Genomic DNA, 17,288 nt, shown 5'->3' with positions numbered 1-17,288 from the left:
ACCTTTTCACACAGAGGGTGGTGCAGATACAATTATAAAATTTAAAGGCATCCTGGTGAGAACTTTAGGAAGGGTATAGAGGGAAATGGGCCAAATGTTGGCAAATGGGGCAAGATTAGTTTAGGATATCTGGACGGTGCTGTTGAGTTGGACCGAAGGTTCTGTTTCTGTGCTGTACAGCTCTATGACTTCTATTATATAAAAACTCAAAATAGTGTTTACCAAAGATAAAAATGTTAACTGAGAGTCACCATTAGATGGAGTGTGAGGGCCATGTAATGGGAAAAGCAGCAACAGCATTCTGATTTAATCTATCCTAACTTGCTTTCTACTCGATGACTGCCTTTCATACTTTTAGTTTTTGAGCGGATCTCCAAAATGTTATTCACTGTTTTATAGCTAAAACGGACAGATGCATTGGTGTAGCTCTGTGTCGTTGCTGTTTCTCAGCGAAGTACAAGAGATGGTTAAAAGTAGGAAAGTCTTTTCCTTCCACATCCCTTACATTTCTATAGGACGTTACACTCTACCACTCCGTGGCATAGCAAGTGAAGCAAAGTTTAACTGAGACAGTTATTCGAATTGAATACTGAGATTAAAGAAAGGGGATAGAAATACTTCAGAAAAGTACATCAATCCTTGCTATGGACAGCAGGAAATAATTTGTTCTGATTTAATCCTTCAAAATGTGACAAGAATGATTTGGAGGTCAAGTTAGAGAACAATTCCATAAATGTCAGCACTGTTCATTGTTGACAATGCAGGAATTAGGATGAGTGATCATAATTTCTTTGTGAAATGAGCTGAGTTTAAAAAAAAATCAAGGATTGGCTAATGGGAATGTACTATTATTTGATTGTGTTGGAAGATGAATGTAAAATACTTTTCCTAGTGATAAGCAGTATATAAAATATCAAGGACTGATATTCTATTTCTTGGGTGGGATATTTCTTTACAGTCTAGATTTAATGGGTGACCACACAGTCATTAATTCCACTGTGGTCTTGGGAACCTAAATTTAAGTACATAAGACTACTGTAGCATTTATTTTCAAACCATCGTGATGTCGACCCTGTATTTCGCATTCTCCCCCATCACTAATTCTTCATTCAATTGCACTCAACACTGACGACACTGTTATGTTTCCATTCTGAAAGCAGCTATGGAAGTAAAAGAACAAATAGTGTTAGGAAACTGATTGTTTTGCTACTCGGTCACCAGTGATACAAAAGCTTCAAGGTCAGAAGAAGAACTGGCTAAATGTTGTACCAATTGTTGTATACACTTATTTAACAATATGGTTCTGCATCAACCTCTCTCAACTGCCTCTAGATTAGTTCATTATACAGTTCTTTTCTTCATCTTTGCAACCTTGTAGTAACCTGGCATGGAACATTAAACACCAATGTCATACTCAGACAGCTTTCAGGTTGGGGGTCACTGGCCACTGTGAATTAACTAGAAGTGGTAAAACTCATTTAGTTTGGATCCTAACACATCTTTTGAGTAGGAGAATCAATGCTTTTGGCATAGCCCTTCATCAGGAATGTGAGGGGTGGTGGGAAGGGGACTGAGAGATAAATAGGAGGATGGGGATAGGGTTGGGTGGAAGGTAGTTGGGAAAGCGATAGGTAGATGGAGGTGGAGGGTGATGGTGATAGGTTGGAGCGGATAGGGGGAAAGGAAGATGGACAGGTAGGACTGTTCAGGAGAGCAGTACCGAGTTGGAGGGTTGGATCTGAGATGAGGAGGGGGGAGGGGTGATGAGGAAACTAGTGAAATCGACTTTGATGCCATTTGGTTGGAGGGTCCCAAGGCAGAAGATGAGACGTTCCTCCTCCAAGTATCAGGTTGCTTGGATTTGGCAATGGAGGAGGCAAAGGACTTGTTCTATGCATGGTCTTGGCAGAATGGGAGGGGGAGTTGCAAGTATGGCTGACCACTCATCATCATCATCACCAGCACAGCAGCCATAAAATCATGCTGATTATGGTACATGGCTAACATTCCCTCAGATACACAATCCAATTCTCTCATCCTACTTCCTGTCTAACCATCAGCCCACACTGTTTTTCTCAGCTGCGTTCTGACTAATATCCTCCCTAATTCACTGCTACCCTGTTCCCAAAATCCATTGGACATCCACATCTTGTCATTGACCATTAGGGGAACATCACAGGCAAGCATGCATTTAGACACTTCCAAACACGAACCTACATTGACAACTACCAAAGGTAAACATAAGTAAATGAGTAGAAGCTGCAATTCTAACCTCACCTAATCTATCCTATCAACACCCTTTCTCCTCAGGCACTTCAACATCAACCACACAGAAACCCGCACCCCGCCCCCGCCAGCTTTTCATGAAGTTTCACCTAGACTTGAATTGATAGTTTGCTCTCTCTCCACAGATTATGCCTGACCTGCTGCGATTTCCAGCTTTTTTTTTGCTTTCAAATTGAAGTATTTCATCACCTTCTTAACTTATGCTATGTAGTTGGTGACAAGCTTTGGAGAGTCAAGAGGTGAGTTATTTGCTGCACTATTCTGAACCTTTGAACTGCTTTGTAGTGACAGTATTTGTATAATTAGTCCACTTCAGTTTCTGGTCAATGATAACCCCCAGGAGTTGCTAGTGGTAATTCTGTGATAGTTATGTTGTTTTAATATCATGGGGCAATGATTATATTATGTCTTGTTGGAGATGGTAATTGTCTGGCACATGCATGGTGAAAATGCTACTTGGTGTTTATCAGCTGAAACCTGAATATTGTCCAGGTTTTGCTTCACTTGGACATTGACTGCTTTAGTGTCTGAGAATGTAAACAAAAAAGTTAGCAAAGACAAATGTGGGTCCATTTCTGGCACAGACAGAGGAGTGTGCAGTGAAGAAAAGAGAAGAAAAACTGAACATGTATTTTGTACCTGTCATCATAGCAGAAGATGCATTAGATCTTGTTAGGAAACCAAGGGATATATGTAAATGAGGTACTCAAAAATTTATAAAGATGTAGGATCAAAATACTAATGGATTTGGAGATTGCTAAATCCCTTGAACCAGATGAGCTACATCTCAGAACATTGAAGGAAGTGACTATGGCGATAATGGATGCATTAGTAGTTGTCTTTCAACATTTTATAGATTATGGAAAGGATCCTACTCACTGGTAACCCTACTATTCAACAAAAGAGGGAGAGATAAAATGGAAAACTACAAATTTGTTAGCTTGATGCCAGGAATAAGGAAATTGTTTGAATATATTATAATGGATATAACTGGACACTGAGAAAACAAAAATGATATGATTGGGCAGAATTAACTTAGATTTATGAAAGGCAAATCATGTTTGATAAATCTGTTAGTTTTTTTTAGGATGCTACTTGTAGCATAAATAAAGGAGAGCAGCCAGTAAATATGATAGTTTTGTAATTTCAGATGCCTTTCACCAAAATCCCATCCAGGAGGTTTGTAAACAAAGTTGGAGCACATGGGATTGGATTGATATACTGATTGAGAATTGGTTAACAGACAGAATACAGAGAACAAGAATAAACACGTCATTTACGGTATGACAGGCAGTTCTTAGGGGGTTATCATAAAGAGAAGTGCTTGGGCAACAGCTGTTCACAATCTATATAAGTGATTTGGATGTTGAAAATTTGTTGATGACACAAAATTAAGTGGAAAGCAAGAGTTGTGAGGATGATGCAAAAAAGATTTCAAGGGAATTTGCAGAGGCTATATGAATGAGCAATAACATTGCAGATGAAATATAATATGAATAGCGTGAAGTTATTTATTTTGACAAAAAAACAGGAAAGTGCTGCTATCCAAAGGGAGTCTTGTTCATGAGTCACCGTAAGTGAGGATGCAGGTCCAACATATAATTAAGAAGGCAAATGATATGTTGACTTTGACTGCAAAGGGCTTTGAGTACACGGATAACGTTGTTTTGCTGCAATTATACCGAGCCTTGGTGAGACCAACATGGAGTAACCTGTGCAGTTTTGGCTGCCTTATCAAAGGAAGAAGAAACATGTCGCAGAGTGAGTATGCAGAGGCTCATATCGTCTCTGGAGTGGCATTGTCTTATGAGGACCCTACTCCTGTTTCTATTGTCTGTGTTTCTACACATTGAAGAAACTGCTCTCATTTCCTGCACTCAAACGTTTAGTACACGTTCTGCATTCTGGCTGTATCCATACACAGTCTTCTTGAGAGTTCTATCTCACTCCAGAAAATCAAAGTTGACTGTTTTAAACAGTGATGACAAACTTGAAATGTTTGAAATATTTCCATTCAAGGAAGAATCTAAAACAGAGGGGGCACATGATGGAACACGCTCAAGGAGCTGAACAGACCTTTCCTGGTTCTTATGTTCTAAATTACTGTAAAATGTTAAATACTTACATTGTCATTTGAACCATTGTTATCTTCATATTTTGTTTCTATATGAATGAAGAACTTTGGTAAAAATGAGCACTGAAAAATAAAATTAAATGAATTAATCACCATTTTGTTTGTATGCATAGCAGGACAAACATGGAAACATAAATAGGCAATTGGCTGAAAATTCCCTTGTGTGTGAAAAAAAGGCTAAAGTCATAATAGCTCTATAGTTCTCCAGAGAAATAGATTACTCTCAGGCTTCTCTTCATCTTCTGCTAAGGTTATGATAGACAATGAAGAAATCTATAGAAACCCAACTATACTGATTATGTTCAGTGATTTGGTATCTGTAAGTTTTTATATTTAAAGATTTACAAACGATATAAAATCAGTTTCTTTGAATATCAGTTATCATTCCTTATCCACCTGACTTGCACTTCTGCATCTCAGGCAGGAGGTGCATGCCCTTGCTCAAAGAGCAGAACACCCTTAGATGATGCCATTGTTCTTGACAGCCAGCCCTCTGGGGACAGAGGGACCACTCTCTCAAGACTTTATAAATCTCCCTCCACTGCAGGGTACTGCCACTGTCATTGTTTGTTGCACTCAATCAAGGACAGAGAAGATAGGAATCAAACCTGGGTTTATCCTATACTATTTCATTGAGCATCAATATTTGATCATTTTGCACAATTGTGCTTTACAGCTTTCAAATTTCAAAATTATTAGTTTCCACTCAAAGAAGATGCTGAATGATATTTGAAAAATGATGCCAGCTAAATTAAATGATAGCACCACTAAACATATGAATAAGAATAGATTGTTAGTTAACGACATTTTCTGTCACACCCAAGCAGAACAAATATTATTTATAATGTACCTGCAAATTTCTCATGTTTCTTTCAAAGCTAGTTAATAAATATAAAGTTTTTATGTACAAGTTGGCTTATACCTGCTCCTAATTCTTATGCTCTTTTAGAATTGATTGTGTCTTCAGGCACTTGCTCTATAGAGGCATCTGACAGCTAGGGACTGCATTGACAGCATGCTTTTCAATTGATTCATGAGATGTATGTACACCACTATTTATTGATCAATTCTAAATGCCCTTGAGAAGGTGGTGAGTTGCTTTTTTGAACTGCCACAGTCAATCTAGTAAAGGTACACTTGATGCTGTTTAGAAGGGAGCACCAGGGTTCTAACCTAGTGACAGTGCAGAAATGTTTACACAGTTCCAATTCAAGATGGTACATGCCTTGATGGGGAACCTGTATGTGGTGGGTGTTGGCCTTTTCCTTCTAGATGGCAGAGATCGAAGAGTTAACAGTGCTGTCAAAGAAGTGTTGGACAGTTGATGCAGTGCATCTTGTAAAAGGTACACTGCAGCCACTGTATGGCAGTGGGAAATTTTTAAGCTAGTGGATAAGTTGCAGTCAAGCAGACTGGTTTGTCTTGGATGACATTGAGCTTCTTGAGTGACACCAGAAAACTGAATTGAAAATATAGATGTTGTAGTTTCACGATTAAATCTTAACATAAAAGCCAAGTTCAAAATCATACCAACAGTAATAAGATATGTTAACTGGACGTATGCATCTTTTACAACATTTTAAACATAAAAATAGATGGAGACCTACTTTTAAAGGTTCATTTGATAGGCAATCATTTTTGGGTGTTACATTAAAATTATGTCAGATTGTTTGATATTAAAACAGAAGAAACAGCTAAACCAGAAAGAATGTGAACTGTCATCTGATAGGACAAAATTATCAAGCACAAAATAATACCATTACAGTACAGCTATGCCCAGGCACTAACCACTGGACAATAAAGTTTAAGCCAAAAATTTCCCTTTCAAATATTATTATCTTATGCTAATACATAAAAATGAAAGCAAGGATTAGGGACCACAAAAAATTTTAAAACTAACATAACACTTCGAGTCATAGAGTCATAGAGATGTACAGCATGGAAACAGACCTTCAGTCCAACTCGCCTATGCCGACCAGATATCCCAATCCAATCTTGTCCCACCTGCCAGCACCCGGCCCATATCCCTTCAAACCGTTCCAATTCATATACCCATCCAAATGCCTCTTAAATGTTACAATTGTACCGGCCTCCACCACTTCCTCTGGCATTCCATATACATACCACCCTCTGCGTGAAAACGTTGCCCCTTAGGTCTCTTTTATATCTTTCCCCTCTCACCCTAAACCTATGCCCTCTAGTTCTGGACTCCCTGACCCCAGGGAAAAGACTTTGCCTATTTACCCTATCCATGCCCCTCATAAGTTTGTAAACCTCTATAAGGTCACCCCTTAGCCTCCGACTCTCCAGGGAAAACAGCCCTAACCCTTTAGCCTCTCCCTATAGCTCAAATCCTCCAAACTTGGCAACATCCTTGTAAATCTTTTCTGAACCCTTTCAAGTTTCACAACATCTTTCCGATAGGAAGGAAACCAGAATTACATGCAATAATCCAACAGTGGCCTAACCAATGTCCTGTACAGCCAGTTTAATGATGGAATTTTTCTCCAGGAAGAATTGCAAAAGATGTAGTTTTAATCTTATTGTTGTGATTTTATATACATTTGGCATATTAAAAAATACTACATTTGTTTGTAAGGATGTAGATGTCTGATTATCTCACAATTAAAGGAAACCTCTGAGTGAACTGACTGCAGCTCAAACAATAGTTCTGTGTCCTTTTCAGGATGAGCTAAATATAACTCCCTATTCAAATCAAGCCTTCCAAATGCTGTCAAGACTATTTGCTCCCTGTGAAATAAATGTCAAATGTTCCCCACCCCAGCTGTTCTTTTCAAAGGATTCATGACATCAAATTAATTCATCTTCAACATCACTAGTTTTATGCTTGGGACTCAGATGTCAATTTTCAAATCAAATATTCTTAGCAAAGGAACAAGTAGGTCTGGCAAATATGCTTAAAATGACCACAGCTGGAATTTAGATGACTATTAACATTGTCATGAATATTGCGATAAAAGGAGATTGTTCATTCAAGTGGATAATCTGCAGTATATATGTTTACTAAGAAACACCACATTACTGGTCAGCAGCTAATTAGTATATTAAAACCACAAACTAAATGTAAATCTTATGAGAAATATTTGTTACTTTGCAACATTCTGAAAACATATAATGGAATAACAGTTGGCTCCAGCCATGGATGAAGATGAGAACAGTTGCAATGAGTTACTGAAATAACTATAATGTTATGTGGCAAGTGTCATCATGATTTTCCTTCATCAAATCAGTCATACACAAACTCTAGCTTGGAAATGCTGACACTCAAAAGGGCATTTCTATATGAGTTTTATAAAATGTCAATTTTCACTTGTGACAAAATATCTTGGGAGTTTTTAAATTGTAAAGTTTGACAATTTTCAGCATTGAATAATACTGGAGAGGTGGATAGTTTCTTATAAAAGACGACTGCTCAAATTAAGAGAAAAGCAGCATGGCCCAATAGGGGACATGTATTAGCTGTCTTTGCTGCATCTTCATTGGATATAAGAGGGAATACAACTGTACTTCCACTTTATAAAGGAATGTATTGCAAATCAGTGTCCAACAGGAACCTCAATTATTGCCATATCCAGAACATTCCAGAATCTAAATTTTTTTTTCAAGTTAACATTATTTTGACATAATCTGCATATTCAAAATGCCACCAAGCTTAAGTTTTAAGTGACAGCTACTATTTCTAGATCTTAGTGAACAAGGAATATTTAATCAAAATCTAATTAATGAACACGTGCAATGACTAGAGGCCAAAAAATCATTCCCTGATGTGTTTGGGTGTGGAGATTGCGATCTGTCCAGACTCAGACTCATTAATGGACATGGCACACAAACATTATGCTGCCTTTTCATTTGTGTAGCTGTTACATTGTAGAGTGTTGTGTGATCCATGCTGCTGGCTGAATGAACATTTTGCAGGATGTCTAGCACCGTGTGACGCTGGCCTACATTAACATTTTGAAATCGGAGCTGCACTGACTGTGAGGAATTCATTCTGGTTTTAATTATACAAAAGCAAAATGCTAAAAGGAGTGTAAATTACAAATGCTGATGCTCAGAAGGATTTGGATGCATATACATAATTATAGAATCACTACATTGTGAAAACAGGCCATTTGGTCCTTCATGTCCACACTGACCTTCCGAAGAACATCCCACCCAGACCCACCCCCTTACACTACGATTGTAAGCCTGCATTGCCCACGGCTAATCCATGTAACCTATATGTCCCTGGATACTATAGGCAATTTGGCATGGTGATTCCAGCTAACCTGCACATCTTTGGACTGTGGAAGGAAACCAGAGCACCCGGAGGAAACCCACGCAGACTCAGGAGAATGTCAAACTCCACGAAGACAGTCAAACGAAAGGTGAATTGAACCCAGGTCCTGGGTGGTGTGTGGCAGCGGTGCTAACCACTGAGCCAACATGCTGTGTAATGAACTCAAAATGTTACCACATAGGGGCAAGAAACAATTAAGAAGGTGTAGTGATTGGAAGAAGATCAGCCAGGTAGACATCATAGAATATGAGTTCCCTGATTGAGGCTGTTAATCTGGTCCAATCAGGTAACCCTGATAAAAGGAGGAGTGTCAGACATCCTGCCACTCTGAGAGCCAGCTCTGAGGGATCTGGATCAATGTCAAGGACTTTCCAAGTGTAAATAAAGGGTGACATGGTGATGGGATACCGGACCACATGCAGCTATTTCAGTGGCAATGAGAATAAAGCACGCTCCCAAAGAAATACACTCGCAACAGCTGTCTTTGAATCGGAGAAATCATTTCTGGCATCATGCCATTATTTAGGAAGCTTGATATGTTCAATCCTGTAGTCGAAGACTGGCCAACGTGTGGAAAGAATGTTTCTTTTTCCCCGGGCAAATGATATTAGGGCAGATGAAAAACAATGGGTAATTCTCCAGATAGCTTTTGGACTGCAATTTTTTCAGTTATTAGAAGCCTAACTTTCCCTGAGATACCAGATATTAAAAACTTTCAAGAGGTGACTGATTTAGTGAAGGACTATTATGACCCAAAGCCCTCTCTAATGCTGAGATGCTTTTGGTTGTATCAGGATTTTTGATTAGGTTAAGATGATTTGCAGAGTGTTGTGATTTTGGTTTAATCCTTAATGAAATTCAGGGTGGCTGTTTGGTAAGTGGGATTAATGATGTAAACCATGCAAAAGGGCTGTGAAGTTGAAGCCCAACTGGACTTCAAACAGGCATGACAACTGACTTTATCATTGGAAAATGCATCAAGTGGAACAAATGAGTTGCAGAGTATTCCAATGGAAGTGGACACTCTCACCAGTCTGACTGAACTTGGGAAACACCACTAGAGCAATTGCATAGCTTCAGTCAGGATATATCCTGAACAGAGGGACTCCATGTCAACTTACAGCAAAACCTCAAAACAAAGCCCAGCTTTGACCAAATAGTTACTTTTTTTAAGGATCAGGGTGAGCAAGCCATTGTAGTTTCTGCTGGTGTGTGGACTTGAGACAGTAAAAGAGTCCCACTCGACCTAAATTGATCAAGAGAACTCACAGGCAAATATCCAGATGATTGCACTACCTGGGAAGTCCACCTACCTCTGGTTTGGAACAGCTAAATTGCTCAGAACATCCAAATCAGAACCAGTCAAAATAAACATCTGGTTAAACGGTTACCTAGTTCTAATGGTGGTCAATACCCGCACAGCCATTTCAGTGATCACAGAACCAACATTCACTCTGGACTCCAACCATTAAGTTTGTGCAACACCTTGACGAGACTGAAACCTATGCTGAGGAACCTATACAAATTAACTGTACAACTTTGGTTCTGGTCTCTTACAAGAAGCACCCGGTTCAGTTCCCAATGATTATATTCAAAAGCTCGAGCCCAAACTTGATGGGGTGAAATTGGTTGAGAAAAGTTCACCTTGACGGGCTCAACACTTTTTTGATTAGAAAATGGCTGCATGAGTGAAGTCCTAATTAAGTATCCACAACTTTTGCAGGAAGGTCTAGGGACTATCAGAGGAGCCAAGGCTACCTCGATGCTGATCAGGAAGCAAGTCCATGATTCTGCAAGGCCTGCCCAGTGGCATATGCCTTAAGGGCAAAAGTGAGGCATTTATGTCGGATGAGATGGCAAATGTTTTCATTCAAAAGGTTATGAGTATTTGACTTTGTCAATCCAAGAAAGGTGTGAATGCTCCATTGCTGCATTTATTTAAGGTAAATAGATGTTTTCATCTCTGAGGCAATCAAGGAGTATCAAGAGTGGAGGTAAGGCCGATGGTCAGCTATGATCACACTGAAAGGAAGAGCAAGTTCAAGGGGCTCAATGGTCTCCTGTTTCTATTTCATATGATCTTATATTCTCAAGGATACAGCTGCTGTCTACTTGATGGAACTGGTTGTAGATGCAATCAGAAAACGTGAGTCTCCAGGGAAGAGAGAGGGATCACAGATTCACAGATGCAACACCAGAGGCCCTAGTCATCGAGGACAGAGAGAGTGGGGGAATCATATTTTCAGAGGGGGCTGAAAAGCCTTCAAGGAATATCATCTGAAGGTCATTCAGGAAGATCTGTCTAGCCTAGGGGACCCTGCGGCAAAGCTTTAAGAGGTTCAATAATCTCACATGGGTGCTAAAAGTTAGTGAACAAATACTCAAAGCCATCACAGCACCACAGCACAGCAAAATGCATCAGCCCTTATCTATTTCCATCCATTGCCCAAAGTACTCAAGATGCAAGCCTAACATTCTTCTACATGCACTGAAATGATGCGAGCCTCACACCCATATGTCACAACCTCACATATTTGCACGTGTACACTAAATTCCTTCACAGCATGCGATGTCACTTGGACTGTGTCATAAGTAGTGAATCAAGACACAAAGCCCAAAGTGGGTTCATTATCAGTAGGCTTCGTATAATCAGGAAGGAGAGATCACATCCAGATTGAGTCAATGCCTGAGTTAGTATATAATTTCTGGAGATTTTGGAGCAGCATGGGAATTCAGTGCAGAGGGGTAAAGGTGTTTTTTGCTTGCTGTTTTGTTCATAGTTTATAAGGTCTTTTTAAAAGGATAAATTAAAGGCAGGATGTGGGGATCCAGCACTAAACAGCAATATCATAGGAAAACCACAAATTTATTAGTTGGTAACAGCTGCTAATTTGATTATCCATTATAAGTTACTTTGAGATTAAAGGTAAATAGGAGACATATTTTACAGATTCAAAATTAAAATACCAGCAGAAAATAAAAAATAAATTAAAGACTAAGTAAATGAAACAGATGTAGGCCAGGTGATGTGTTGTACCTACAAAAAAAGGAACTGGTGGACCCCCATTGTGGTTCATAGTAATCCTATAGAATGTGTTGGTGCTTGAAGAACTCTGGCTCAATTGATTATCTGGAATATGAGTTTTGAACACTTGTAGATTAGATTAGACTTACAGTGTGGAAACAGGCCCTTCGGCCCAACAAGTCCACAGCGACCCGCCGAAGCGCAACCCACCCATACCCCTACATTTACCCCTTACCTAACACTACGGGCAATTTAGCATGGCCAATTCACCTGACCCGCACATCTTTGGACTGTGGGAGGAAACCGGAGCACCCGGAGGAAACCCACGCAGACACGGGGAGAACGTGCAAACTCCACACAGTCTGTCGCCTGAGTCGGGAATTGAACCCGGGTCTCAGGCGCTGTGAGGCAGCAGTGCTAACCACTGTGCCACCGTGCCGCCCACAAGCCACTATGACAATTCTGGGAGGGGACAGTTACCTGAACAATGTGTTTCAGGAGACAGTCACACATTTTAGATTAACTACCTCAAATTTGGTCAGTGGTCAGGGACAGGATGGTGTGACTATAAGCAAGGCAGGTAGAAAGATCCAAGAGATAGTGCTGCAGGAGCCTCAGCTCTTGAGTTTGTCTAAGAGGTTTGAGATTCTTGCTCTCTGTGCGGATGAGAGTGGGGCTACAGGGAGGATGAGTAAACTTATTATAGTACAATGGTGCACTAATCAAGAGGAGGGAGAAAAGAGAAATGTAGTTGTAATTCCGGATGGTAAAGTCAGGGGAATGCACACAGTTGTCTGAGGCTAGCCCAAAGGCTCTATTGCCTACCTGATGCCAGGGTTCAGGGTGTCTCATCTGAGCTGCAGGAACTGGGAATGGGAGGGGAAAGGTTCAGCTGTTGGTAGTCCATTTAGGTAGCAACAATGTAGGTAGGAAGAGGAAAAGAGTTTCTGCTGAGGGAATATGAGCAGTTAGGAGCTAAATTATATAGCAGAACAAGAAGGGAAATAATCTCTGAATTATTATCTGAGCCATGAGCTCATTGGCAGAGGCTCCATAAGATAAAAGAGTTAAATGCTTGGCTCAAAGACTGGTATGGGACAACCAGGTTTGAATTCATGGAACATTTGCACCAATACGAGGGAAGGAGGAGCTGTTCCATCTGAACCATGCTGGGTCCAGAGTCTTAGTGAATTGCAAAACTAGATTTGTAGACAGGGTTTTAAACTAAATAGTGAGAGGCGTAGGTTCAATTGCATGGAAAATTATGAAATCAAAGAAAAAAGAGAAGGTAGGATTGCAGGATATCAGAAAATAAAAGGAATGGACAGAATGTGTGAATGTCATATTGCATCAAGAAAAACATGGAGGGAAATTTGATAATAGAACAAACGTTTTATATCTTAGTGCATGAAGCATTTAGAATAAGGCAGACAACCTGACGGTATACATTGAGATAAGTGAATATGCCATAGCTATTACGGAAACATGATGTCAAGGAGATTAAAACTGGAAACTTAAGATTCAGGGATATTTAATGTTCAGAACCAGAGGAGAGATGGAAAACTTTATGGGTAGCACAGTTAATAAGGGATGAAATGAGCAACGTTGTGAGAGGTGATCTTGGCTCTGAGAATATCACATTCATTTGGGAAGAGGGAAAAACAGCAAAGGAAAGAAGACATGGGTAGGAGTAGTGTACAGACCCCCAAAAGTAGCCATTCTGTAGGAAATGTTTTTAATCAACAAACAGGAGGAGCATGTTAAAAGAGTAGAGCAATAGCTATGGCTGACTTTAATCTTCACGCTGATTGGGTTAAATAAATTGGAAAGGATAGCTATGACAACAAATGCACAGAGTGCATTAAGATAATTTTTGACAGCAATATGTCATGGATCCAACCAAGAAGCAGACTATCTTGGATCTTGGCTGATTTAACAAATTACCTTAGAGTAAAAGATCTCTGAGGAAGTAGTGATCTTGACATGAAAGTAAAATTCAGGTTGAGAGTGAGAAAGCAGGGTTGGAAACAACTGGACTTAACTTAAATAAAGGGAATTATAATGAAATGAGGACAGAGTTTGCAAAAGTGAACTGGGTTTATAGATTCACAGGAATGACAGTAAGCAAGCAGCGGTACACATTTAAGGAGGTAATTCAGGACTCTTAGCAAAAATCCAGCCCAGTAAGGAGTGGGATAAACCAACCATAGTTAACCAAGGAAGTTAAGGAGAGCATTCAGTTGAAAGAAAAAAAAAATAAGGAAATAAAAGTCACTGACAGCCCTGAAGACTGGGATAAATTCAGAATCCAGCAAAGGATTCCTAGAAAGATAAAATAGAGAAAGAAAGTAAATTACAAAGGCAAACTAGTGAGGAATGTAAAAACTGACAATAAAAGCTTCTTTAAATAAATAAAAAGGAAGAGAGAGGTGGAAGGAAGTGATTGCAGGCTCCTTAGAAAATGAATCTGGGGAGACAGTTATAGGGAACAAGGAAATTACAGAGGAGGGTCTGCTATAGTTGCAACATGTAAGATCTGGAACATTTCCACTGGAGAGACCTTTGGTAGGACTTATACACTTAATGGTAAGGTCTTGGGGATTGTTATTAAAGAAGGAGATCTTGGTGTGCAGGCTCATTGTTCTTTGAAATTAGAGCTGCAGGTAGATAGGATAGTGAAGAAAGCATTTGGTTTGCTTGCCTTTATTGGTCAGTCTGGCTGTATAGGACATTCGTTAGGCCATGTTTAGAATACCGTGTTCAATTCTGGTCTTCCTACTGGAGGATGTTGTGAAACATGAAAGGGTTCAGAAAAGATTTACAAGGATGTTGCCAGGGTTGGAGGATTTGAGAGGTTGAATAGGCTAGGGCTAGAGTGTTGGTGGCTGAGGGTGACCTTATAGAGGTTCATAAAATCATGAGGGGCATGGATAGGGTAAACAGACAAGGCATCTTCCCTGGGGTGAGGGAATCCAAAGCTGCAGGGCATAGGTTTGAGGTGAGAAGGGAAAGATCTAAAGGGGACCTAAGGAGCAAATCTTTCACGCAGAATGTGGTGTGTGTATGGAACTAGGAAGTGGTGGAGGCTGGTACAATTACAACATTTAAAAGGCATATGGATGGGTAGATGGTTAGGAAAGGTTTAGGAGGATATGGGCCAAATAGAACTAGATTAATGCAGGATACCTGATTGGCATGGACGAGTTGGACTGAAGGGCCTGTTTCCATACTGTACAGCTCTATGATTCTGTGACTCTAGATCCAATATTCTGAACTGTGAAGCTCTGCTCATGATGAACAGCATGCTGCTTCCATAAGCCGCTGCCAAGAGGTTGACCCTGGAGATCCATGCAGCAGCAAGAAAAATTAGAGGGAACATTGTTGACTTACTTCATAAAAATTTGATGGCAGACAAAATCACCAATAAGATTGTTCATCATGCTGGGCTGATGTAGAGAAAAATGAAAGAATGCTGGAAATCAGTAACAAAAACAGACATTGCTGAAAAAGCTCAGCATCTTTTCTTTCATTCATTTTTGGGATGTGGGTGTCGTTGGCTGGCCAGCATTTATTGCCTGTCCCTACTTGCCCCTTGAGAAGGTAGTGATGAGCTTTTTGAACTGTTGCAGTCCACCTGCTGTGGTTTGATCCACAATGCCACCAGGGAGGGAATTCCAGGATTTTGGCGTCACAACAGTGAAGGAATGGCAATATATTTCCAACTCAGGATGGTGAGTGGCTTGGAGGGGAACTTGAAGGTGATCTTGTTCCCATATATCTGCTGCCCTTGTCCATCTAGGTGGAAGTGGTTATGTGTTTGGAAGGTGCTGTGTGGGCATCTTTGGTGAATTTCTGCAGTGCATCTTATACACAGTACATACTGCTGCTACTGAGTGTCAGTGGTGGAGGGACTGAATGCTTGTGGATGTAGTCCCAAACAAGTGCGCTGCTTTGACTTGGATTGTGACAAGCTCCTTGAGTGTTGTTGGGCCTGTACTCATCCAGGCAAGTAGTGAATATTCCATCACACCTTTGACTTTTGCCTTGTCGATGGTGGACAGGCTTTGGTGAGTCAGGAAGGGTTACTCACTGCAGTAATCCTAGTCTCTGACCTATTCTTGTAGGTACTTATTTACCAGTTGAGTTTCTGGTTAATGATAACCCGAGAATAGTAGGGGATTCAGTGATGGTAACACCATTTAATGTCTGGAGGCGTGGTTAGACTGTCTCTTACTGGTGATAGTCATAGCTAGCATTTGAGTGGCATGAATGATACTTGCCACTTGTCAGCCCAAGCCTGGATATTGTCCAGATCTTGTGAATTTGGATATGGACTACTTTAGTGTCTGAGGAGTCTTTGACTGTGGAGATAAATAAGTTTCAATCTTTCAGGTCCAGTGACTCTTCCTCATGTAGTTGGCAGATGTTATTACACACCTCAAGAGCAGGTTGGGACTTCAACCCATGTCTTCTGACTTCGAAGCAAGGACACTACCACTGCACTACAAGATCCCTAGTTCTTCAAGTTCATGCTCAAGGGTTAACCATACTCAGCTACTTCATCAAAGACCCCTCCATCATGAGGTCAGGGTATGCTTTCTAATGATTGTCGTGTTCTGTAGCAGATGTAACTCAGAAGATACTAAAGCAGTCTGTGCTTGCATGCTGTAAACTGGACAACATTCAGGTTTGGGCTGATAACTGGTTTGAAGCATCTGCACCACACTAAGTGCCATGCAATTATCATCTCCAACAGCCAGCGTTGCTATTCAATGGCATGACTAATGCTGAATCCTCCACGATCAGCAACACTGGAGATAGTCATCAATTAGAAACTTAATCAGTGATATAAATGCTGTGGCTACAAGGATAGGTCAGAGGCTTGGACTTTTGCCGTACTTCAATTCCTGACTCTCTACAGTCACTCCACCATCCACAAAAGCACAAATCAACAGTGTGATGAAATGATCTCTTAATCTCTTAAGGATATTATTAAGCTGGAGAGGTTCCAGAAGAGATTTACCAGGATGTTGCCGAGAATGTTGGGCTTGGATTATAAGGAGAGGCTGGATAACATGGGGCTATTTTCAACTGCAGTGTGGGAGGCTGATGGGTGACCTTTTAGAGGTTTATAAAATCATGAGGCGTATAGATAAGATGAATGGCAGGTGTATTTTCCTTAGGTTGGAGGATTTCAAGTATAGAGGGCATATTTTTAAGGAGAGAGGAGAACAATTTAAAGACACGGGGGCAATTTCTTTACACAAAGAATGGTTCATGTATAGAATGAACTTCCAGAGTGGGTGGATACGGTTACAGTTACAACATTTAAAAGGCATTTAGGTAAGTACATGAATAAGAAAACTTGGGAGGGATATGGGCAAGTGGGACTAGTTTCGTTTGGGATCATGGTCGGCATGGAGAGGTTGGATTGACGGGTTTGTTGCCATGCTGTATGACTTTATGAGTCTAATTACCTGGATGAATCCAACTCCAATAATAGTGAATAAGCTCAAAATCATCCTGGGCAGAGCAGAATATTT

General features: G+C 40.2%; 1 protein-coding gene across 1 annotated transcript in view; it reads right to left on the bottom strand.

Moving 5' to 3' along the window:
* The window catches only part of LOC132827749 (cytoplasmic phosphatidylinositol transfer protein 1-like), a 285,683-nt gene that overhangs the window by 38,672 nt on the left and 229,723 nt on the right, over positions 1 to 17,288 (bottom strand). The window contains exon 5 of the mRNA XM_060844442.1: positions 4,412 to 4,483. Coding sequence (XP_060700425.1) covers positions 4,412 to 4,483 — 72 coding nt within the window. The remainder of the gene's footprint in view (positions 1 to 4,411; positions 4,484 to 17,288) is intronic.

Source organism: Hemiscyllium ocellatum, chromosome 25 (assembly GCF_020745735.1).
Source record: "Hemiscyllium ocellatum isolate sHemOce1 chromosome 25, sHemOce1.pat.X.cur, whole genome shotgun sequence".
NCBI classification, from domain to species: domain Eukaryota; kingdom Metazoa; phylum Chordata; class Chondrichthyes; order Orectolobiformes; family Hemiscylliidae; genus Hemiscyllium; species Hemiscyllium ocellatum.
The sequence above is the reverse complement of the archived record's forward strand: the minus strand, read 5'-3'. Positions and strand labels throughout refer to the sequence as shown.